We start from the raw sequence: 23,793 nt of genomic DNA on the forward strand, positions 1-23,793 counted from the left end.
GCTATAAGGAAGTTACTGCTGACCTTGGCGAGGGCAGTCTCAGTTGAGGTAAGGGGTCAACAGCCAATCAGCCAAAATGATTAAGAAAAGAGATAGTGGAGAGGAAAGTAAGTTAGTGAGTGTAAATGGCTCATTCCAGGAAGTTGGATAGGAGTTGGAGAGAGCTGGTTGAGGATGTGAAGTTGAGAGGGGTTTATAAAATGAGAGAGATGTTTGTAGTTGAAAACAGAAGAGGAGCCATTGGAGAGTGAGAGGTTGAAGATACCAGTGAAGGAAAAAAGAGATTAAGAACAAATGATTCTGGGAGGTGAGAGGAGATAAAGTAAGAAGCACAGGTTGAAGGAGCACATAGAAGCTCTCCTCCTGGGAGACAGCTAGAAAGAAGGAAAAGATGAGGGAGCAGAAGTATAGTGTTAAAGAGTGATGGAAAGATTTGGGGAATTTCATGTGTGATGGCTTTGATTTTACTATCAAAATAGTTGGTGAGATCATCAGAGATTAGTTGGGGAGGAGTGAGGACAGTAGGGGCTTCAGAAGCTGAATGGCCTGGTGGAAGGAACATTGGTCTTGGAGTCAGGGAATCTGGATTCTAATCCTCATTCTGCCACATCCCTGCTGTGGACCTAGAGAAAGTCATTTGACATCTCTATGTGCCTCAGTTTCTTCATAAAAATACCTGTTCTCCATCCTCCTTAGACTTTGAGACCCATAGAGGACTGGGACTTTCAGATTGGATTATCACGATCTGCTCCAGGACTTGATGAATGCTTGGCACATAGCAAGCACTTATCAAATACCATATTGTTCAGAGCACTCTACTAAGGGCTTGGAAGAGTACAATAGAACAGACACACTCCCCCTTCTAGACTGTGAGCCCGTTGTTGGGTAGGGACCGTCTCTATATGTTGCCAACTTGTACTTCCCAAGTGCTTAGTACACTGCTCTGCACATAGTAAGCGCTCAATAAATACAATTGAATAAATGAATGAATTCCTTGCCCTTACATAGTGAGTTGCCCGAGGTCTCCCAGTTGACAAGTGGAGTAGCCAGGATCAGAACCCCCCCACCCCCACCCCATTTATCCTATCTTATTTACCTGCATTGCCTATGTACTTGAATGTCTACCACTTAAGGACTTTGAAACTCGCCCTACAGCACTTACACATATAACCTTATATTTCATTGTTTTCCCTATATGTAATTTATTTCAATGTCTATCTTATTAGACTGAAAACCACCATGGGTTAACACATTAATATCATTCAACACCTCACATTAATTGCCAAAAAAAACCCAGCACATGATATTGACTACTTAAAATAAGGTTCAGATTGTTAGGTTCGTACTTTAACAGGAAGAAAGTCAAAGTTGACCTCCATGCCACTGCTTCTTCCAAATTCTTATAGGCATTGTTGGAAATAGCTTATTAGGTAGGCCATTAGTTTGACCTGGTAGAGCATTAGTTATGCTCTTTTGCTTTTTATAGTATTCATTCATTCATTCAATCATATTTATTGAGCGCTTACTGTGTGCAGAGCACTGTACTAAGCGCTTGGGAAGTACAAGCTGGCAACATATAGAGACGGTCCCTACCCAACAGCAGACTAGAAGGGGGAGACAGACAATAAAACAAAACATATTAACAAAATAGAATAAATAGGATAAATATGTACAAGTAAAATAGAGTAATAAATACGTACAAACATATATACATATATACAGGTAAACTTTCTGTGTTCCATTTATCAGACAGGAAATTGAAGATAGTATAAACCAACTTTGCCTCATCAGATCATGATTTATGTTTAGTGGTGACTTCTCCATCACCTTTTCTCAGTGAGAACTCTGAGTTTCACAACTTTTTACTTGGTGTTCAATTAGTCAATCATTGCTATGTATTAAGCACTTAAGTGTAGACCACTGTACAAGGTGCTTGGGATTGTATAATAGAGTAATCAGATTTGATTCCTATCATCAAAGGGTTTATAATCTTGTGGACCTTCAGGTTATCATTAATTCTGATCAATCACATTTATTGAGTGCTTATTTGGCACAGAATACTACACTAAGCACTTGGGAAAGTACAGGATAACAGATGGGAGACACGTTCTCTACCCAATTCCTGGGGTTTCCTTGGGTGGATGTTATTTCTGCCCTACTGAGTTACCCTGGAGAGCCTGTCTTTTGGTAGACTACGTACATATTAGAACATGTGAGACCATTCTTCATTATTTACTGTAAGCCAGTAGAAATAGAACATTTAAATCCATTACAGATCTGAAGTGACAGGAAAGCAGCATGACTCGGTGGTAAGAGCATGAGCTTGGGATTCAGAGGATGCAGGTTCTAATCCTGGTTCTGCCACTTGTCTGCTATGTGACCTTGGCAAGCAAGCCACTTCACTTCTCTGTGCCTCAGTTACATCATCTGTAAAATGAGGATTAAGACTATGAGCCCCATGTGGGACAACCTGATTACCTTGTATCTACCCCAGTGCTTAGAACACTGCATGGCACATAGTAAGCACTTAACAAATACCATAATTATTATTAAGTGACAGTAAGAAACCGAGTTGACTCTCCTTAGCCATCAACCCTGCCTGGTCAAGGCAGTGACAGCCTAGAGAAAGCTACTAACACTCTAAAAGAAAAATTATGAGGATGCATCTTATTTTTCTTTAGTTTCCAGATACAATCTGAAGAACAATATTTTATATGAAAACCACCTAGAAAATGGACTAGTCTGTGTTCTTATTTCCTTGCCTAATATTTTTCAGAATACTTTAGGTTTTTATCATGAGGCATTGTGTTCAGGTCACTAAGAATTTTGTTCCCAGTACCATCTGATAAATCACTGAAGCAATAATCCTCCTCATTGTCAGTTTGTCCCTGGAGATAATGGACTGTTACATGAATCATGTTACAATCCACTAGGAACTTTGTAAGTAGGCTCAGTAGAACTGTTGTATAGTAATATTTGGTCACTTCTATGCTCCTAATAAATTGAAGAATATTTTCATTTGTAATGCCTTTAATATAAAAGGGAATTCTTTTTCAGTATCACTGTAAAACCAGTCCAGGTTTGGTTCCTGGGATTTTTCTCTTTGTGCCTACTTTTCATTCATTGTTGTATTTATGGAGCACTTACTATGTGCAGAGCACTGTAATATATTAGTAATTAATAATCATAGTATTTGTTAAGCTCTTACTAAGTGCTAGACACTGTACTAAGCACTGGGGTGGATACAAGCAAATCGGTTTGGACACAGTCCCTGTCCCACGTGGGGCTCACAATCTCAATCCCCATTTTATAGATGAGGTAAATCCTCTAGGAACTCTGTAAGTAGGCTCAGTAGAACTGTTGTATAGTAATATTTGGTCACTTCTATACTCCTAATAAATTGAAGAATATTTTCATTTGTAATGCCTTTAATATAAAAAGGAATTCTTTTTCAGTATTACTGTAAAACCAGTCCAGGTTTGGTTCCTGGGATTTTTCTCTTTGTGCCTACTTTTCATTCATTGTTGTATTTATGGAGCACTTACTATGTGCAGAGCACTGTAATATATTAGTAATTAATAATCATAGCATTTGTTAAGCTCTTACTAAGTGCTAGACACTGTACTAAGGACTGGGGTGGATACAAGCAAATCGGTTTGGACACAGTCCCTGTCCCACGTGGGGCTCACAATCTCAATCCCCATTTTACAGATGAGGTAACTGAGGCACTGAAAAGTGAGGTGACCTGCCCAAGGTCACACAGAGACAAGTAGTAGAGCCAGGATGAGAATCCATGTCTTTCTGACTCCTAGGCTCTATTCACTTTGTCATGCTGCTTCTCTATTAAGTGCTTCGAACTGAGTACTTAAGCACTTAAATGTTCTCAAGTACTTGGGGGAGTAAAATATAACAATAAACAGACATATTCCCTGAATACGAGCATACAGTCTAGAGGGGAAGACAGAAAATAAAGAAATGACAGATACGCACTTTTGCTAGGTAATGGATTTTCTCCTAAATATGTGATCCCTGGAAACAGTAGGGTTTAGTGGCAAGAGCTCAGGCTTGGGGGTCAGAGGACGTGGGTTCTAATCTGGCTCTGCCACTTGTCTGCTATGTGGGCTTGGGCAAGCCACTTCACTTCTCTGTACCTCAGTTACCTCATCTGTAAAATGAGGATTAGGAACGTGAGGTCCATGTCGGACAAACTGATTACCTTGTATCTACCCCAGTGTTTAGAACAGTGCTTGACACATAGTAAGTGCTTAATAAATACCATAATTATTGTATTAGTATATTGATTATTAGGTATATTAACTCTTTCAAATATTAAGTTAAATCCCATTATCCTGAAATGGGAACACAGGTAGTCATTTCCAGATTTATATTTTTTTAAGGAGAAATAAGACATAATTAAGCTTTCCTTGAAAATTTTAAAAACATATGGGTCCAACCAGTACATTCCACGATAATGAAATAGACACTGTGAGCTATACTGAACCAAAATAAACATTGATTGGGGCATTTCTGGAAAAAAACCCAACAACAACAGTAGACCCTCTGTTTACCCTTTCCTGTAAATGTCTTGCCCCTAAAGCAGGAAAAAAGAGAAACGAGATTTCCAAAATTTGAATAGTTCAGGTAAGTAGGTTTTGATCTACTTAGTGTTGTGGACCAGTAACTCCCTAAATGCCTGTGACCTAAAAAAAAATTCCATGCCCTCATTTCATGTATTGATTGATTCATTTATATTGAGTCCCTAAAGGAGAACTTGGGACACATTCCTCTGATTTCTTCTTTCTGTTTGTTTGACCTTCATGGGCAGGGAACATGTCTACTAACTCAGTTTTATTGTACTCTCCAAAGCACTTAATACAGTGGTCTGCACATAGTAAGCACTCAATAAACACAATTGATTGATTAATTCATTTGACCCAAGGTGTCTTACTGAAAGAAATCAGGCGTCACTTCTCATTCCAAAGGAGGAGGTGGCATGCTGGTGGTCTCCTCCAGTTGGACCAGTTTTCCTGGGCATAGAATCCTGCAGGAATTCCAATTATTCCTTTTACATTAATAATTCTTTGACTTCATTTCAGAAGTAGGGCCTCACCAAGTCTTGAAATCACATATCAAAGAATCATTCAAGAGCACAATCAGCTGATTTTTTTTAAGATTTACTTAGTTTTTTTTATTATTATCCTCGAACCACATTTCCTCTCCACTGTTCAATCATATTTATTGAGTGCTTACTGTGTGCAGAGCACTGTACTAAGCGCTTGGGAAGTACAAGTTGGCAACATATAGAGACGGTCCCTACCCAAAAAGGCAGAAACTCCTCATCCTCGGCTTCAAGGCTGTCCATCACCTCGCCCCCTCCTACCTCACCTCCCTTCTCTCCTTCTACAGCCCAGCCCGCACCCTCCGCTCCTCTGCCGCTAATCTCCTCACCGTGCCTCATTCTCGCCTGTCCCGCCGTCAACCCCCCGGCCCACGTCATCCCCCTGGCCTGGAATGCCCTCCCCTCCCACATCCGCCAAGCTAGCTCTCTTCCTCCCTTCAAGGCCCTACTGAGAGCTCACCTCCTCCAGGAGGCCTTCCCAGACTGAGCCCCCTCCTTCCTCTCCCCCTCCACCCCATCTCTATCCCCCCACCTTACCTCCTTCCCTTCCCCACAGCACCTGTATATATCTATATATGTTTGTACCTATTTATTACTCTATTTTACTTGTACATATCTATTCTATTTATTTTATTTTGTTAATATGTTTTGTTTTGTTCTCTGTCTCCCCCTTCTAGACTGTGAGCCCACTGTTGGGTAGGGACCATCTCTATATATTGCCAACTTGTACTTCCCAAGCGCTTAGTACAGTGCTCTGCACACAGTAAGTGCTCAATAAATATGATTGATTGATTGAATGAAATATATTACATTCATGTATATATTAGCATATAGCTTTAATTCTATTTGTTCTGATGACTTTGTCACCTGTCTACATGTTTTGTTTTGTTGTCTGTCTCCCCCTTCTAGACTATGAGCCCCGTGTTGGTTAGGGACCGTCTCTATATCTCCTTGTGGTGTTTACTGCTACTGCTTTCCCCCACCATCAGCCCCAACTCCTGGTCCCAGGGATTGCTGCCATGTGAGCTAAGTGACACTGGCCACTTGGAGACAAATCAATCAGTCAATAAGTGGCATTTATTGAGTGCTTATTATGGGCAGAGCACCATACTAAGTGCTTGGGAGAGTACAGTGCCGCAGAATTAGCAGTCACTTTCTCTGCCCATAAAGAGTTTCCAGTCTAGAGACAGCTTACGGACAAGTAATTCATTCAATCATATTTGTTGAGTGCTTACTGTGTGCAGAGCACTGTACTGATTCTGAAAGGCCAGTACTTTCAGCACCAACAGGCTGAGAGGCTGGACCTGATGGCAGCAGCAACTGTTCTTATAGGCCAGCAATTGAAGTTGGGATCAGGGGGGGCACTGCGCCTGGAGCAGGGAAAACGATCATGAGTGTCTCCTCCAAAGACTGTTTATGTTCAGGTACTCTCATTAAATAATAATAATAATGTTGGCATTTATAAGTGCTTACTATGTGCAAAGCACTGTTCTAAGTGCTGGGGAGGTTACAAGGTGATCAGGTTGTCCCAAGGGCGGCTCACAGTCTTAATCCTCATTTTACAGATGAGGTAACTGAGGCAGAGAGAAGTTAAGTGACTTGCCCAAAGTCACACAGCTGACAATTGTCGGGGCCAGGATTTAATAATGATGGTATTTGTTAAGCACTTACTATGTGCAAAGCACTGTTCTAAGCACTGGGGAGGTTACAAGGTGGTCCCACGGGCGGTTTACAGTTTTAATCCCCATTTTACAGATGAGGTAACTGAGGCCCAGAGAAGTTGAGTGACGTGCCCAAAGTCACACAGCTGACAGTTGGCAGAACCGGGATTTGAACCCATGATCTCTGACTCCAAAGCCCGTGCTCTTTCCACTGAGCCACGCTGATTCTCCATATTCTATGTATTATCTGGAACTGATTTCTCTGTTCTCAATAGTTGTCCTTCCCATCCAGATTTGTATAACCTTCCTGTTTGTATTCTCTATTTTCTTAGATATTTTTCAATCAAATAGATGATATTCCTCAACTATATCAATGTTAGAAAGACTGTTCTAATGACCCTAAATTTAGGTAATTCATGTTCTTTCAACTGAAATTCAGCCATGTTGCCATACTGCATCAACAGCTCTAATACTGTAAAAAAAAAAAAGTGGAAGAGGACAAGTGCTAAGAAAGTACTGAAGTAAATACAATTGAATAAATATGAATATGATGTCTATTCAAAATCAACTGTTTAATTATGTGACATTAAAATGTCATTCATTGGAACCAACAGTCAATCAATCAATCAATCAATCGTATTTATTGAGCACTTACTGTGTGCAGAGCACTGTACTAAGCGCTTGGGAAGTACAAGTTGGCAACGTATAGAGACAGTCCCTACCCAACAGTGGGCTCACAGTCTAGAAGGGGGAGACAGAGAACAAAACCAAACATATTAACAAAATAAAATAAATAGAATAGATATGTATAAGTAAAATAAATAAATAGAGTAATAAATATGTACAAACATATATACATATATACACGTGCTGTGGGGAAGGGAAGGAGGTAAGGCGGGTGGGATGGAGAGGGGGAGGAGCGGGAGAGGAAGGAGGGGGCTTAGTCTGGGAAGGCCTCCTGAAGGAGGTGAGCTCTCAGTAGGGCCTTGAAGGGAGGAAGAGAGCTAGCTTGGTGGAAGTGTGGAGGGAGGGCATTCCAGGCCAGGGGGATGACAGGGGTTGATGGCGGGACAGGCGAGAACGAGGCACAGTGAGGAGATTAGCGGCAGAGGAGCGGAGGGTGCGGGCTGGGCTGGAGAAGGAGAGAAGAGAGGTAAGGTAGGAGGGGGCGAGGTGATGGACAGCCTTGAAGCCGAGGGTGAGGAGTTTCTGCCTGATGCGTAGCTTGATTGGTAGCCACTGGAGATTTTTGAGGAGGGGAGTAACATGCCCAGAGCATTTCTGGAAAAAGACAATCTGGGCAGCGGCGTGAAGTATGGATTGAAGTGGGGAAAGACATGAGGATGGGAGATCAGAGAGGAGGCTGATACAGTAGTCCAGACGGGATAGAATGAGAGCTTGAACGAGCAGGGTAGCGGTTTGGATGGAGAGGAAAGGGCGGATCTTGGCAATGTTGCGGAGCTGAGACCGGCAGGTTTTGGTGACAGCTTGGATATGAGGGGTGAATGAGAGAGCGGAGTCGAGGATGACACCAAGGTTGTGGGCTTGTGAGACGGGAAGGATGGTAGTGCTGTCAACAGTGATGGGAAAATTAGAGAGAGGGCAGGGTTTGTGAGGGAAGACAAGGAGTTCAGTCTTGGACATGTTGAGTTTTAGGTGGCGGGCAGACATCCAGATGGAGATGTCCTGAAGGCAGGAGGAGATGCGAGCCTGGAGGGAGGGAGAGAGAGCAGGGGCAGAGATGTACATTTGGGTGTCATCAGCCTAGAGATGATAGTTGAAGCCGTGGGAGTGAATGAGGTCACCAAGGGAGTGAGTGTAGATCGAGAACAGAAGGGGACCAAGAACTGAACCTTGAGGAACCCCCACAGTAGGGGGATGGGAGGGGGAGGAGGAGCCTACAAAAGAGACTGAGAATGAAGGACTGGAGAGATGAGGAGAACCAGGAGAGGACGGAGTCTGTGAAGCCAAGGTCGGATAGCATGTTGAGGAGAAGGGGGTGGTCCACAGTGTCGAAGGCAGCTGAGAGGTTGAGGAGGATTAGTATAGAGTATGAGCCATTGGATTTGGCAAGCAGGAGGTCATTGGTGACCTTTAAGAAGGCAGTTTCCGTGGAATGTAGGGGACGGAAGCCAGACTGGAGGGGGTCGAGGAGAGAGTTGGTGTTGAGGAATTCTAGGCAGCGCATGTAGACAACTCGTTCAAGGAGTTTGGAAAGGAATGGTAGGAGGGATATGGGACGATAACTAGAAGGTGAGGTGGGGTCAAGAGAGGGTTTTTTTAGGATGGGAGAGACATGGGCATGTTTGAAGGCAGAGGGGAAGGAACCAGTGGAGAGTGAGCAGTTGAAGATGGAAGTTAAGGAGGGGAGAAGGGACGAAGTGAGAAATTTCATGCGATGAGAGGGAATGGGGTCAGAAGCACAGGTGGCCAGCGTAGCACTTGAGAGGAGGGAGGAGAGCTCCTCTGAGGATACTGCTGGGAAGGATGGGAGAGTAGGAGGGAGGAGAGCTCCTCTGAGGATACTGCTGGGAAGGATGGGAGAGTAGCAGAGAGTGTTGAGAGTCGGGGGGTTGGAGCAGGGGGGTGGGAGTGACTTTGGGGCGGTCAGTCCTTTTCATTATCTGGATGTCCAAAATTGGAGTGTTGCTGTTGGTAAAAGATGAGTCATCTTTTCTCTCTGGGAACTGTGTGGCAAGGTGATTTTTACAAATCCATCCTCCCATGTTAAAACAAAGTCCATATCAACCCCTTCCTCAGGTCCTTCCTCAAACAGTCAATCAATGGTATTTATTGAATTGCAGACCACTATATTAAGTGCTTGGGAGAGTACAATGCAAGAGAGTTGGAAGGCATGTTCCCTGCCCACAATAATCTTACAATCTAGAGGGGGAGACAGACATTATTATACATAATTCATAATATACAGTTTAAAGATATGTACATAAGGGTGTGGGGTTGAGGGTGTCCAAAGGTCATAGATTCAAGTGAATAGGTGACGTCCTGGCCTGGCACTGTCACCTGGAACTCCCTTCCCCTTCATATTTGACAAACTATCACTCTCCATCTTCAAAGTCCTACTAAAATCAACCAAGGAATCCTGAAAAACCTCTAATTTCCCCACCCTATTGGGTCTCCCTTCTGCATTGCCTATACACTTGGCTCTGTATACTTTCAACATTGTGCTAGTCTCTCCAACTTCAACCCCAAAGCTCTTATGTGTATATCCTTATATTCTACATCTTGCCCTACCTGTAGTTTATTTTAATGTCTGAATCCCCCATTAGTTTGTAAACTCTTTGAAGGCAGGGATCATGTCTATCAACTCCATTCATTCATTCAATCGTTTTTATTGAGCGCTTACTGTGTGCAAGGCACTGTAATAAGTGCTTGGGAAGTACAATTCAGTAACAAATAGAGACAATCCCTGGCCACAATGGGCTCACAGACTAGAAGGGGGAAGACATCAAAACAAGTAAAGAGGCATCAGCAGCATCATTATAAATAAATAGAATTATAGATATATACACATTATTAATAAAAATAAATAAAATTATAATTATAAATATGTACATATGTATGCAATTGCTGTGGGGCTGGGAGGGGGGTAGAGCAAAGGGAGTGGGTGGAGGCAATGGGAAGAGGAGGGGGAGCAGAGGAAAAGGGGGGCTTAGTCTGGGAAGTTCTCCTGGAGGAGGTGAGCTTTCACTAGGGCTTTTAAGGGGGGAAGTGTGCTAGATTGGGAGATTTGAGGAGGGAGGGCATTCCAGGCCAGAGGTAGGACATGGGCCAGGGGTCAACAGCGGGAAAGGTAAGAATGAGGCAAAGTACCAGAGGGGTGGAGTGTGCGGGCTGGACTGTAGAAGGAGAGAAGGGAGGTGAGGTAAGAAGCAGCAAGTTGATGGAGAGCTTTGAAGCCAACAGTAAGGAGTTTTTGCTTGGTAAGGTGGTTGGTAGGTGACCACTGGAGATTTTTGAGGAAGGGGGTGACATACCCAGAACGTTTCTGTAGAAAGGTAATCTGGGCAGCAGAGTGAAGTATAGACTGAAGCGGGAAGAGACAGGAGGTTGGGAATTCAGAAAGGATGCTATTGCAGTAATCCAGTTGGGACATGATGAGTGACTCTATTATATTGTACATTCCCAAGCATTTAGTACAGTGTTCTCCCCAGCTTAAGAGCTCAAATATCATTGACTGAGGAGGAAATGGAGAGCTAGTAGTTATTGAACAGATCTTCCATGAGGAGGAGTTAAATTTGTAATTTAGGCTCTGGAAAATTGTGTGAGGTTGTAGTAAAAGAGGTGTTTTATTATTCATAATAACAATATTGTATTTGTCAATCCAAACTAAATGGTGGGGGTTGATCCCATAATTAGTTCAGACTCAGTCTTTGTTCCACATAGGGTTTACAGTCTTAGAGAGAGGGAGAATAGGTAATTAATCCCCATATTAAAGTTGAGGAAACTGAGGCCCAGAGAAGTAAATCACTTACCCAAGGTCCTGCAGAATGGATTAGGTTTTGCACTGACATAATCTTCTGGAACCAAACCGATTTAGAAATATCAACCAATTTTCCAGATTGCTACTGATATGCTTTCTGTTTAATATAAATTATTTGTTTATATTAATATCTGTCTCTAGACTGTAAGCTGAATCAATCAATTGAGCTCACTGTGGGCATTCATTCATTCATTCAATTGTATTTATTGAGCACTAACTGAACAGAGCACTGTACTAAGCACTTGGGAAGTACCTGCTTGGGCAGGTAATGTCTACCAACTCTGTTATATTGTACCCTCCCAAGCACTTCAGTACAATGCTTTGCATAAAGTCAGTGCTCAGTATATACTGTTGGTAGTGATAATGATTGTAGCCATACATTGCCATCCTTTGTGTTCCTTGTCATTACTGGTATTAATTTTCCTGGCTTCAAACTTGGCAACCAGAAAATTACAAGCCTCAGGTTTCAATGTTTTGAAATAATATCTTGACTCTGTGTGGTGGTTTGGCATTATGTATTTCATTTTGTCACACCCAAATATCATTTTCCCTATTTAACAGCTAAGGAAATTAAGTTACAGAGAGGTTAAGTGCCTGTAATGATCCATCAGTACTCACCAAACACATTGGTAAATTTCCAGAAACCTGTGAAAGAAGAAAACCGTTCATCTTCAGAATCTGTCGAAGAGAAAAAGCTATTTTACCTAGCAAGTCAATCACTCACCTTATCACATTGGCTAGAGCACACCCAATTGCAGGGGAAGAATGGAGCATGGAGATGGGAGCTGGCAATGCTAATTAAATCCCAGATCCAGGAAAGAATGGAGAAACCATACCTGCTTCTGAAACAGAAAAATGGTAGAAGTACTCAGGAAAAATGCATTTTAACAGGGTGACCTACCAAAGAAGGGGCTTTGAATTGTGTAGACACCTATGAACTGCTTAGATAAATAAAGCAATGCTTCAGGGGATTAGGAACCACTGTGCTTTGATTAAGAACAAATGCAGGCAGGGGCTCAAAAAGTTTGAGCCTGGGTTTACAGGGGCTTCAGTAGACCCTTCAAACCATCCTCTTCATGACCTTACCAATATATTAGTGGCTTGGGGTGTCATTAAGGCATTGTTCTTTTCAAAAGGTAACACCGAAGGCAGCCTGTGTTGTCATGTCAGGCTCTTAAAGGGGATGCTGCCCTTTAAACTGCAGAAAATGGGGCAGCAGGAAAATTAAGCCAGAGGACACCTCCATCCTCAACTTCCTCTCCCTTCTTCTCAGCTGGCTCAGTTAGCAGACGTCTCAGCAGTGGTCAGTGGTTAACAGAAATAGGTGCTAGTCAGGGGAAGGGTGCTGACCACCTCTCACCACTAGCTCTTCATTTCCAGGAAGAATCATGTTGATTTCTTGGCTGGGAGAGGTCATTAAACTGAAAGTGAATAGTTAGGGGAAAAGTATGCTTGATGTTTAACCAGTATAGATGTGACACTTTGCCTGTTTGTGTTTTCAGGACCTTGTGTGTTTACTCATATGCCACCCTGCCACAGGGCTGTTGCTTCGACTGGGTAGTTAGGGGGCAAGCCTTCCCCATCACTTCCCTCCCCATCTCACCCTGCCCTGAATTGTGGTAGACCAAATCACAGAGCAAGAGAAGGAGGGAAGGGAGAGGCCCATAAGGAAATTACACTTAGTCATAGCTAGGGTTCTCCTGATTCCAAACTCCTGATCCCTTTTTCTTCTCCTTTCCTACCCTCCTCTTCCACACCCTACCCCACCCCACACAAAAGGCTCCCAGCCGATGAGCTCTGCTCATCCCATTCTGCTACAGCTTCCCTACATGTCTGCCTCCACTCTGCCTGGTGGTGCTATAATGTCCTCATGGGGCATTTGGGGGGCCCTCACTAGCTGTACCAACCCAGGCCCCCACTTCTCTTAATGCACAACTGAGGGCAAAATCAGGAGTAACACAATAATTCCTGGACCTGGTTAGATTTCATTGTATAGCTACATTGTGTAACTGATGTCAAAATAGCCATAGCAGCTTAATATTGGTTTTCTTTTTATAACTGAAGGGAGTGTCTGAATATTCTGTGTGTGCAGCATGGCCTAGTAGGTACAGTACAGGACTGGGAGTCAGAAAGACCTGGGATCTAATTCCCGTTCTGCCACTTGCGTGCTGTGTGATCTTGGGCAAGTTACTTCACATCTCTGGGCCTCAGTTACCACATCTATAAAAATGGGGATTAAGATGTGGGACAAGGACTGTATCCAACCCAATTATCTCTTATCTACCCGAAGGCTTAGTACAGTACCTGGCACATAGTAAGTTCTTAACAAATACAACTATCATTATTATTAATAATAGTAATGATTTGGAGACCTATTACAGTGAGGATGCAATAGCCATGCCCTCCCATTCTCAACAACTGACACCACAGGGTGCAGGGCCAGTTACCTGAATTCTGAATGCCTTCAGCGACTCCCTCTTCATATCTTCCCATCTTATAAACCTTATTAAAAGCAGTTCTCCCTCAAAACCACCTTTCCCATTCCCTTCTCCATCACCCTTGCACTTGGATTTGCAACCTTTATTCACCCCTCTTTCAGCCCCAGAGTACTTATGAACATATCTGTAATTCATTTACATTAATTTATAGACTGTAAGCTCACTGTGGGCAGATCTGTTCAGCAACTCTGTTATATATTGTACTCTCCCAAGAACTTAGTACAGTGCTCTTCAAACAGTAAATGCTCAATAAATATAGTTGATTGTAAGTCACTGCTGATCGATCAAAGGCATTTTTGATGTGATATTCATGTGAAGCTGAAGAAATTCTTCAAGGAGCCCAAGGGGTCTTTTAGAATAGCTGTCCCTCCTTAGAAAAGCTTGCACACTACTATAGCCATAGTTTGCTGTAAAACTGGATAGTATTCTACCTATGTGTCATAATTTGATGAAAATATTTAATTACGTGTAGGGGTTTTACAGGTGAAAGTTCACAATCTGTTTTCCTCATTGTTAGTTCCTGTTACATTATGACCTCTTTGAAGGCAGGGATCATATCTACTAACTCTATTGTATTTTGCTTTCCCAAGTACAGTGTGCTGCAGACAGTAAGCACTCAATCAATATCACTGCTCCAGTGCTCTGCTAAATCTGCAAGATTGTCCACAGCAATTTGCAGTGATCTAGTATTTGTAATGTATTTAGTGATGAATACAGGCTAAGGCAGAAAAGGGTTAAGTGTCCACACTGTATGTCTCCTGGGAGAAGCTCCCTACTCTTCCAGCTGTTGTTCCATTCAAAAAAAAAAAAATTTCTAGGTTTCTGAAGAAATTATTTCCATTAGTTTTCTAAGGGTTAATAAAAAAGAAAAGGAAAATATAAGGACAAGTTAAGTTCTTCATTGATTTCTAAGAGTTTTTTCCCTCCTAGTTGCTCTTTACAGGATATACATCAGAATTTAATTTTTCTTCCATGTAGTTGATGGAAACAGTATTCCTGCCATAATTGTAGCTGTTAACTGGACCAGTGCTTCATCTTATTTTATTTTTTACAGAAAGGCACCTACGACTCTGCTAGTATGTATGCAATTCCACACTTCCTTGGTGGGGTGAATGCAGAGCATGAACAAATCAGTGAATTGCCTAATTGGGAGTAGTCTTTTAGCAATGCACACACTGTCGTGGAATGAATACTCTCAAGCTTATAATACCTTTTCTCAAGGTGGTGTTATTAATTGTAATTTAAAAATTCATCTGTGCCTTGAGACCTATATGTAGCAAACTGATAAATAGGAGTCTGAAGGAAGGTTTTTGTTTTTTTTCCAAGTGGGAGGGAGGCACTTTTTTTTTCCAGATATGAAATACAAGTATACAGGGTATTCTTTCAAAAATATCTCCACATCTGTACCACAAAGTACACTGATGCAGCTTTGCCTCATCTTTTACACAGAATACTCTTTATTTAGGATGGTAAGAAATAGTATTGGTTAAAATTAGTTTCATATGAGCCAATATTTCACAGTCTCCCATAAAAGTAAGTTACTCTAGCTTTCTTTCTGAAGTAGTTTCAAGTTGTACCCCAGCATAAGTGAGTGAAATTTCACTTGAAATATAATCATGCCACTAAAGTCACTAGATTTTAATTATTGCTAGAGGTTTGTGGGAGACTATCTTTCAGTTTTTACATCCTTTGGAAAGTTTGTTTCCCTAACGTTTCAAATGCCTGGTTTCCTATGATATAGCTGTAGCCAAAACTGTGAGCCCATCTTTGCGTAAAGATTGTCTCTTTCTGTTGCCGAATTGTACTTTCCAAGTGCTTAGTACAGTGCTGTGCACACAGTAAGCGCTCAATAAATACAATTGAATGCATTGAATGAATGGAAAATGGAAATTTTTCCATGTGCCAAAGCATGCTAATTCTAAATAAGCGTCTGAGTGATACAGGCAGAGCTAGAAAGAATTAATCATCAAATAATTATGACATTTATTATATGCCAAGCACTAGTCTAATCTCTGGGATATATACAAAGGTTATTAGTTTGGACACTGTCCCTACCCCATATGGAGCTCACAGTTTAAGTAGGAGTGGGTAGGATTTAGTCCTCATTTTTGCATATGAGAAAACTGAGGCACAGAGAAGCTGAGTGACTTGCCCAGGGTCAAATAGCAGTCAAGTAGTGGAGCCAGAATTAGAACCCAGTTCCTGTGACTCTCAGGTCTATACTTTTGTTGTCTTTCTCCCCCTTCTAGACTGTGAGCCCATTACTGGGTAGGGACCGTCTCTATATGTTGCCGACTTGTATTTCCCAAGCGCTTAGTACAGTACTCTGCACACAGTAAGCACTCAATAAATACAATTGAATGAGTGAAATGCTTCTCTCAAAGAAATGGAATCAAAAACAGGGTGAAGAACAATGACCTTTAAATGACAACAGTATTTAGGTGTTTAAATGAAGCCTGATTATTAAGGAATTTTGGTATTGATTTGCCCAGGGCAATTTTTTTCTGATCTAAATATTATAGATTCACCAAGTGTAGTGTTTATAGCTCTAAATTCAATGAATAAACTTACATGCATATGAATGCCTTCAATACCGGTGCTATTTACATGCTTAATTACTCCAGCAACCAGTTCTATCTATGTAGGCAGTGCATGTTGTACTCTGATGACTGCCATAGTAACTTTGTCAGCCTTAAGATATTTAGGTCATTGACAATACCAAATACGAAATTATTCTGTGAAAATCATTCTGCATTCTCCTGTAAAATGTTTTCAAAACTTTGCCCATGGAAACAATGATGAATGTAATTGTAATAACCAAGCTCTTCTCTGAGGGGGGCAGCCGTTCAGTAAATGGTTGCTTTGTTAAAAGGGACGGTGTAGAAATAAAGGTTGCCTGTGCATATCCAGCGAATTAGGTTTCCTACAACATTGAAACAAGCCTACTTATCTGTAGTTGGCATGTTTCCTAAAATGGAAAAGATATTTGTTTATCTCTGATGGGCCAGAAATACCTGACAAGAAATGCCAAATTATTTTTATCATTTCAAACTGAGTGACTTATGGGAGAATATTCTCCTCAGATAAAGTTAGTGTTGGATTTGCCTCTGTTTTTGTATTCAAGTAGGCATTCTGAACATTATCTGCAGATAACTGCAAAAATTACTCTGGGGGGAAAAAAGGCCCATGGGAAAGCAAGTTTGGTGGCGGGAGGTATGCTATTATCAGCTATGGAACAAGAATCAAAGGAATTCCAGGTGGGCTAGTTATTTGTTTTCCCTCAAAAGGCAGTTGTGGTGCTCTTAAAGTGTGCTGTTCAGAAAGGAGAAACTGCATTCCCATTTTGAGAGGCTTTTGAGATCTTCAAGAATGCTGGATTCAAATGTTGATTGGTTCTGCTGAGGTGGGTATTCAGAAGCCCATCTATTGAAATAGTTGAAGGGCCAAAATGGCTCCCAGTGCTAGCACTTTTAAAAAGGCTTTTTGGCAGAATCAATACAGTTGTATTAAATGTCTCTTCAGTTGTGTATGAAGGGAGTCTGAAAACTCAAAAGATTTTTCGGATGCTTCTAGCTGAGGAAGAGAGGGATATGTTGTGAGAGTCCGTTTTACAACAGAGCTGAACACAACTTTAACTCAAAACTTTGGAGAGTGACTGATTTCAGGTTCATGCTAATTGCTTAAAGAGTGTGGCAGGGGACAATTGACCATCTCAACACGTTGTGCAGCATGTATCTGCTAAATTGAATTTACACCAGAATTGGATTTTAAGCGTAATCAAATCTCCCATATAGCCCTCCTATGCCACCAGTTTTAAAGAATCGTTTCTTTTTGAGGGCACAATAATTTACCCACTTCCACTTGTATAAACACTTGTCAAGCCCTGGGAACAATAAAACAGTAGGGACTGAAGACTTTGTCTATTTTTCTGCAGTAAACACATAGTTAGCTCTTAAGTTAATAGGTTAATAAAAATCTGAAGATGAAATCGGGGAATATTACACAGTAGATCTCTCTAAATTTGGCATTGGTTCCTTAAAGTTTAATGGGCTTCCTTCTCATAAAAGACATAATATCAGAATGATATTTGCAAGCACATCCAATCCTGTTCTTTAAACTAAATGGCAAGTAAGTAAATAGACATTTAAGTAAAGAGTTTCCCTTAAGTAAATTAACAGAAAATGATTGTTTTCTCACCTGAAGTAAGGTGAAATCGTAGCTTCCTGGAGAGGTTAAAGTATTCAGCATTTGACTAGCATTCCAACTGTGACTACAAACAAAAGTTATATAACTGCATGGCGTGTTTTGGAGGGGAAATGCATCTATCTATTAGAATACCTCCCAGATGAAATCAGCCTCTCTCATTTTGATTCCCGCAGGTTATCAATGCTGCTTTGGCTCTTGCTGCCCGACCTAAAAGCCAAGTGGTAAAGAACAACATGGAAATGTATAAGCGCACATGGGAGAATCACATACATGTTCTCATCGAGGCAGTGGATGAAATTACCAGCATCGATGACTTTCTAGCAGTATCTGGTAGGTTCACAAGTCCTGATAATAACAATAATGATGGTATTTGTTAAGCGCTTACTATGTGCAAAGCACTGTTCTAAGTGCTGGAAATCTTTTCTTCTTTTCTCCCACCAAAGACTTGTTTTAAATAGGTAAGGATGAAAAGTAAAGCTTTTCGTTTGAGCACAGCTTTGTCTTTCTGAAGTGCTTCTGCTGTGATGAGGAGAATCGTGGCCTAGTGGAAAGAACACCAGCTTGGGAATTTGGGGACATGAGTTCTAATCTCTGCTCCACCATTTGCCTGCTGTGAGACTTTGGGCAACTCATTTAAGCTTTCTGAGCTTCAGTTTCCTCCTTTGTCAAAAGGACTTGATTTTCCTCCTATTTAAGCTGGGCTTCACATGGATAGGGACTGTATATGAGCTGAGTAACTTGTATGTATCCCAACACAGAACAGTGCTTGACACGTAGAAAGTGCTTAATAATAATGATGATTCATTTTATATTATGATGATGATGGTGAGGTTGGCCAACCTCATTGATTTTTCTCACTTTTCTCTCTGTTTATAAATAGTACATTTCAGCTAGGACTGTGGCATCTTTTAAATTAAACTCTTTAGGCTTATGAATTTTGAATCAGTTACTTTTTTAAATACAGTAGAAGGAGTAATATGAAAAAAATTCTGGTATTTCTCTGCCTTTCATATAAAAATATTTTTTCCCAAGGTTCTTATAATTTCTCATCTCCAAAATTCTTCATTTTAAGGGAGAAGTAAATCTCTGAGGTTGCCTCAGATATTTCATGCACCACATAGCCACAGGCTAGGAATATGTGTTTTTAAACAAAAATTGACTTGCATATCAAACAAGTATTTAATTTAGTCAGTTTTAAAAACCAAAATATAATAAAAATTGAGGTCCTTAAAAAATTCCTCTTGAAACAGAGGCTATGAATAGGCACTCAATGCAAATTGAGCAGGTGACCCAAGGGATGCTGAAGCAACTCAAATACAGTGAAAAAGATGAAAAAGAGAACTGTTATTTTAATTAGAGTGGAAATAGTCCTAATAATGTCCTAATTTGGGGCCCTAATTCTTGTGCTGAGGGAACATTTTTCATCAATCATATTTATTGAGTGCTTACTGTGTGCAGAGCACTGTACTAAGCACTTTTCCACACCTCACCCTGCCAAATCCTGCCCCGCTTCCTGTTAGGGATTTTTCTTAGCCCTAGGAGATGAGCAAGCAGGCAGTGTACACTTTTGGAACAATGCAAAATATTTCCCACAACTTTTTCTTTATTTTAGAGCTGATCTGCTCATGAGGGAAATGGGTCACATGAGCTTCCGGGAATTGTCACTGTGAGGCTATCAACATTAACTTCTCCCCTTTAGTTTTATTGGGCTAGTCAGCCCTATCCTCTGGAGGCCAGAAAGGGGATGGATGTGGAGCAGAGGTCAAACAATCAATGAATCAATCGTATTTATTCAGCATTTACTGTGTGCAGAGCACTGTCCTAAACGTTTGGGGGAGTATAATATAACAGAGTTGGTAGACCCGTTCGCTTCCCACAAGGAACTTACAGTCTAGATGGGGATACAAACATTAAAATGAATTACAATATGTAATTAAGAGCTGGGGAGCTGAGGGTGAGGTGAGTAAAGGGTACAAATCCAAGTGCAACAATGATGCAAAAGTGGGAGGGAGTAGGGAAAATGAGGGCTTAGTCAGGGATGGCTTCTTGGAGGAGATGTGATTTTTTAATAAGGTTTGAAGGTGGGTCCTTCAGATATGAAGTGGTATAGAGTTTGAGCAGAGACAGGACATAAGTTAGGGGTCAGCCATGAGTTAAATGAGATAGAGGTACGGAGGTTAGGTCAGTGGTAGAGGAATATTTTGGGTTTTAGTAGGCAGATAGATGGTGACAAACATTATAAATGAATGAATTGCAAATATGCATGGAAATACTGTGGGGCTGAGGGAGGAGTGAATAAAGAGAGCAAATCCAAGTGCAAGGGCAATGCAGAAGGGTGTGGGAGAAGAGGAAATGGAGCAGATATGCCTTCAATAAGATTTTGAAGGTGGGAAGAGTAATCATCTGTCAGATATGAAGAGGGTGAGGGCATTCCAAGCCAGAGGCAGGACATGACGAGAGATTGATGGAGTGATAGATGATATCGAGGTACCGTGAGTAGATTGGCAGTAGAAAAGTAAAGTGTGTGGGTTGGGTTGTAGTAGGAGAGTAGTGAGGTGAGATAGATGGGGCAAGGTTTTTGAGTGCTTTAAAGCTGATGGTAAGGACTCTCTGGTGCAGAGGTAAACGACCACCGAAGGTTCTTGAGGTGTGAGGAAACATGAACTGAACGTTTTTAGAGAAAAAAATGATCTGGGTGGCAGAGTGAAATATGGACTGGATTGGGGAAAGACAGGAGGCAGAGAGGTGAGCAAGGAGGCTCAAATAGTAATCGAGGTAGGATAGGTTAAGTGTTTGGATTAACATGGTAGCAGTTTGAATGCAGAGGAAAGGGTGGCTTTTAGTGATGCTATGAAGAACTATTTATTGAGTGCTTACTATATGCAGAACACTGTACTATGCATTTGGAATCAATCATTTATTGTGCAATTACTGTGTGCAGAGCACTGTACTGTGCTCTTGGGAGAGTACAACACAACAATATGAGACACATTCCCTGACCTCAACGAGCTTACAGTCTAGAGGGGTTGAACCGACAGGATGAAGTGGTACATTGAATACGTAGGTTGAATGAAAGAGATGAGTTGAGGTTAAGGCCAAAATTATGGGCTTGTGAGACAGGAGAGATGGTGGTGTTGTCTACAGTGATATGATATCAGTCAATCAGTTGTATTAAGTGCTTACTGTGTGCGGAGCTCTATACTAAGCACTTGGAAGAATACAATGTAGTGAGAGGACCAGGTTTGTGATGGAAGATAAGGAGTTGTGTTTTGGGTGTGTTAAGTTTGAGGTATTGGAGAGATATCCAAGTAGAGATGTCTTGAAGGCAGGAGGAAATGCAGGACTGTAGAGAGGGAGGATATCAGGGCTGGAGATGTGGATTTGGGAAGCATCTGCATAGAAATGGTAGTTGAAACCACCGGAGCTAATGAGCTCCCCAACTGAGAAGGTGTAAATGGACCCAAAACTGAACCTTGAGGGACTCTCACAGTTAGAGGGTGGGAGGCAGAGGAGGAGTCTCTGAAAGAGACTGAAAATGACTGCCAGTGAAATAGGAGGATGACCAGGAGAGGACAGTGTCAGTGAAATATGCATCAATAACTATTAAGGATTTCCTGAATTAGTTCCACTGGAGTTCAACTAATGAGTATTACAATTAGAACAATTCTCTGGGCAGTAGATCCAGGGTGCACAGACTAAAAAAAAAAGTCTCCATATCTTCACACTACCCTACTGACAGAAAAATGTCCTGTCCCAGAACCACAATGTTTGGGAACACCGGAGGCACAATGTCAGGTTCTTTCCATCTGGTTACCCATCCTCAGAGTGCAGCATCTAGGGTATTTTGCAGGACCCCCTCTGCAAGAAAGAAGAGAATAAGGCACAAACAGAAAAATTTTCATGGACCCAGTCGGTTTGAAGAGTATTGGGTTCAAGATGCTTTTGTTAATTTTTGTTGCTATTTTGGAGCCCTCGAGTGCCAATGTAAGCCCACCTTTTAGGTACAAGATAAACTGAAATAATACTGTCCAGTTGGGTTTGCTATTTCAGTATAAACAGTAAAAAAAAAATTATATTCTGAACAAGAAGCAGTGAAGTAGCATGGTCTAGAGAGAGGCAGCACGACCTAGTGGAATGAGCATGCGCCTGGGAGTCAAAGGACTTGGGTTCTAATCTCTAATCCTCATCTACCAGCTCTGTGACCTTGAGCCAGCCACTTAACTTCTCTGTGCCTCAATTTTCTCATCTGTAAAATGAGGAACAAATCCTACTCCCTCCTGCATAGATTGTTAGCCCCATGCATCACAGGGAATGTGTCCAACCTGATAACCTTGTATCTACTCCCAATGCTCAGAACAGTGCATGGAATATAGTAAGCATTTAGCAAGTACCAAAGTAACATTTAAAAAAAGTTTTGGAAAAAATAACTCTTACTGAAAGGGAAAATTCAGTTTTCCAAAAGGAGTTCAACCTAGTTCATGTGATTCAGCTGACATTATCCCCATTATAGGGATAAAATCTATTTGAAAAGTCATTTATCTGTCCATACTGATCCATTTCCATGTTCCAACCTTCTTATGGCAAATACATCCCCCTAGGATGGTGGCCCCCATACCTGATCCCCTTAAACCATGTGGAAAATCACTCCTGGAAAAAAACAGATGATCAGTATTTTCACACTTCAAGTAGAGTTGCCAGTGATCTCCTTGGTTAAGAGTGGCAGGGTCAAGCTATTTATTTTTCTATAATCCTAGGTCTTGGAGGGAGTTTACAAACTCTGAATATGGACACTGAGATGAGTGTCTTGTGATTATAATGCATATTTTTTTACATCTGAAATTTGGTTGTACTATCTTAGAGGTAGGAATGTTCAAGTTTTAGAATGTTCACAATTTTCAGGAGCAGTTATTATTGAAAAGAAACAAAACAAAAACTAAAATAGAAACCAAACCTTTATACTTCACTTATGATTTATGCACATAAACTAAAACTGTTTTAGTATGAGAAAGATTTGAACTAAAGGAAAATGAAACAATAACAGCGTAGCTCAGTGGAAAGAGTGTGGGCTTTGGAGTCAGAGGTCATGGGTTCAAATCCTGGCTCCGCCAATTGTCAGCTGGGTGATTTTGGGCAAGTCACTTAACTTCTCTGGGCCTCAGTTCCCTCATCTGTAAAATGGGGATTAAGACTGTGAGCCCCCCGTGGGACAACTGGATCACTTTGTAACCTCCCCAGTGCTTAGAACAGTGCTTTGCACATAGTAAGCGCTTAATAAATGCCTTCATTATTATTATTATTATTATTAAAATGTTTTTAAATAAGTTACTACCTTCCAAAGAGCAAAACACTGATAGCCATGTTTTGATTAATCAGAAGCCAGTAAAAATGTGACCCCATTGCTGATCAAGAGCTTATTTGCACAGAGTACATGCTCAGTAAGTATCATTAATTGATTGATTGGTGAAAAACAAATCTAGATTGTCTTTCTGAAAATAGCCAGAAACCTGTCTTTTACAGAAAATTAGAGAAGAAAATAAAACATCCACAGGCATGTTTTCATAGTTTATTTCCAAAGTTAGAAACGTGCAACAGTTCTTAATGTCTAGGTGAAAAGGAGTTGACACTTGCGATATAAAAATTGACTTGTGTAATGCTTAGCCTTCCCTGCTGTTTAGGGTGGTATACTTCTAGATATCTTATTTTCTGTTGACTTCAGTCAACTCAGATAGAAAGGATGCTCCTTAACTTCCTCCTCCTCTTCTGTCAGAAATTCGGTTCTCACGGGAGAGTGGGGGAAACAAAAGACTT

General features: G+C 41.2%; 1 protein-coding gene across 1 annotated transcript in view; it reads left to right on the forward strand.

Moving 5' to 3' along the window:
- The window catches only part of CTNNA3 (catenin alpha 3), a 1,398,597-nt gene that overhangs the window by 912,024 nt on the left and 462,780 nt on the right, over nt 1-23,793 (forward strand). The window contains exon 11 of the mRNA XM_038743931.1: nt 18,159-18,315. Within this exon, the coding sequence (XP_038599859.1) occupies nt 18,159-18,315 (157 nt within the window). The remainder of the gene's footprint in view (nt 1-18,158; nt 18,316-23,793) is intronic.

The sequence above is a fragment of the Tachyglossus aculeatus genome, chromosome 3, assembly GCF_015852505.1.
Source record: "Tachyglossus aculeatus isolate mTacAcu1 chromosome 3, mTacAcu1.pri, whole genome shotgun sequence".
Classification (NCBI taxonomy): domain Eukaryota; kingdom Metazoa; phylum Chordata; class Mammalia; order Monotremata; family Tachyglossidae; genus Tachyglossus; species Tachyglossus aculeatus.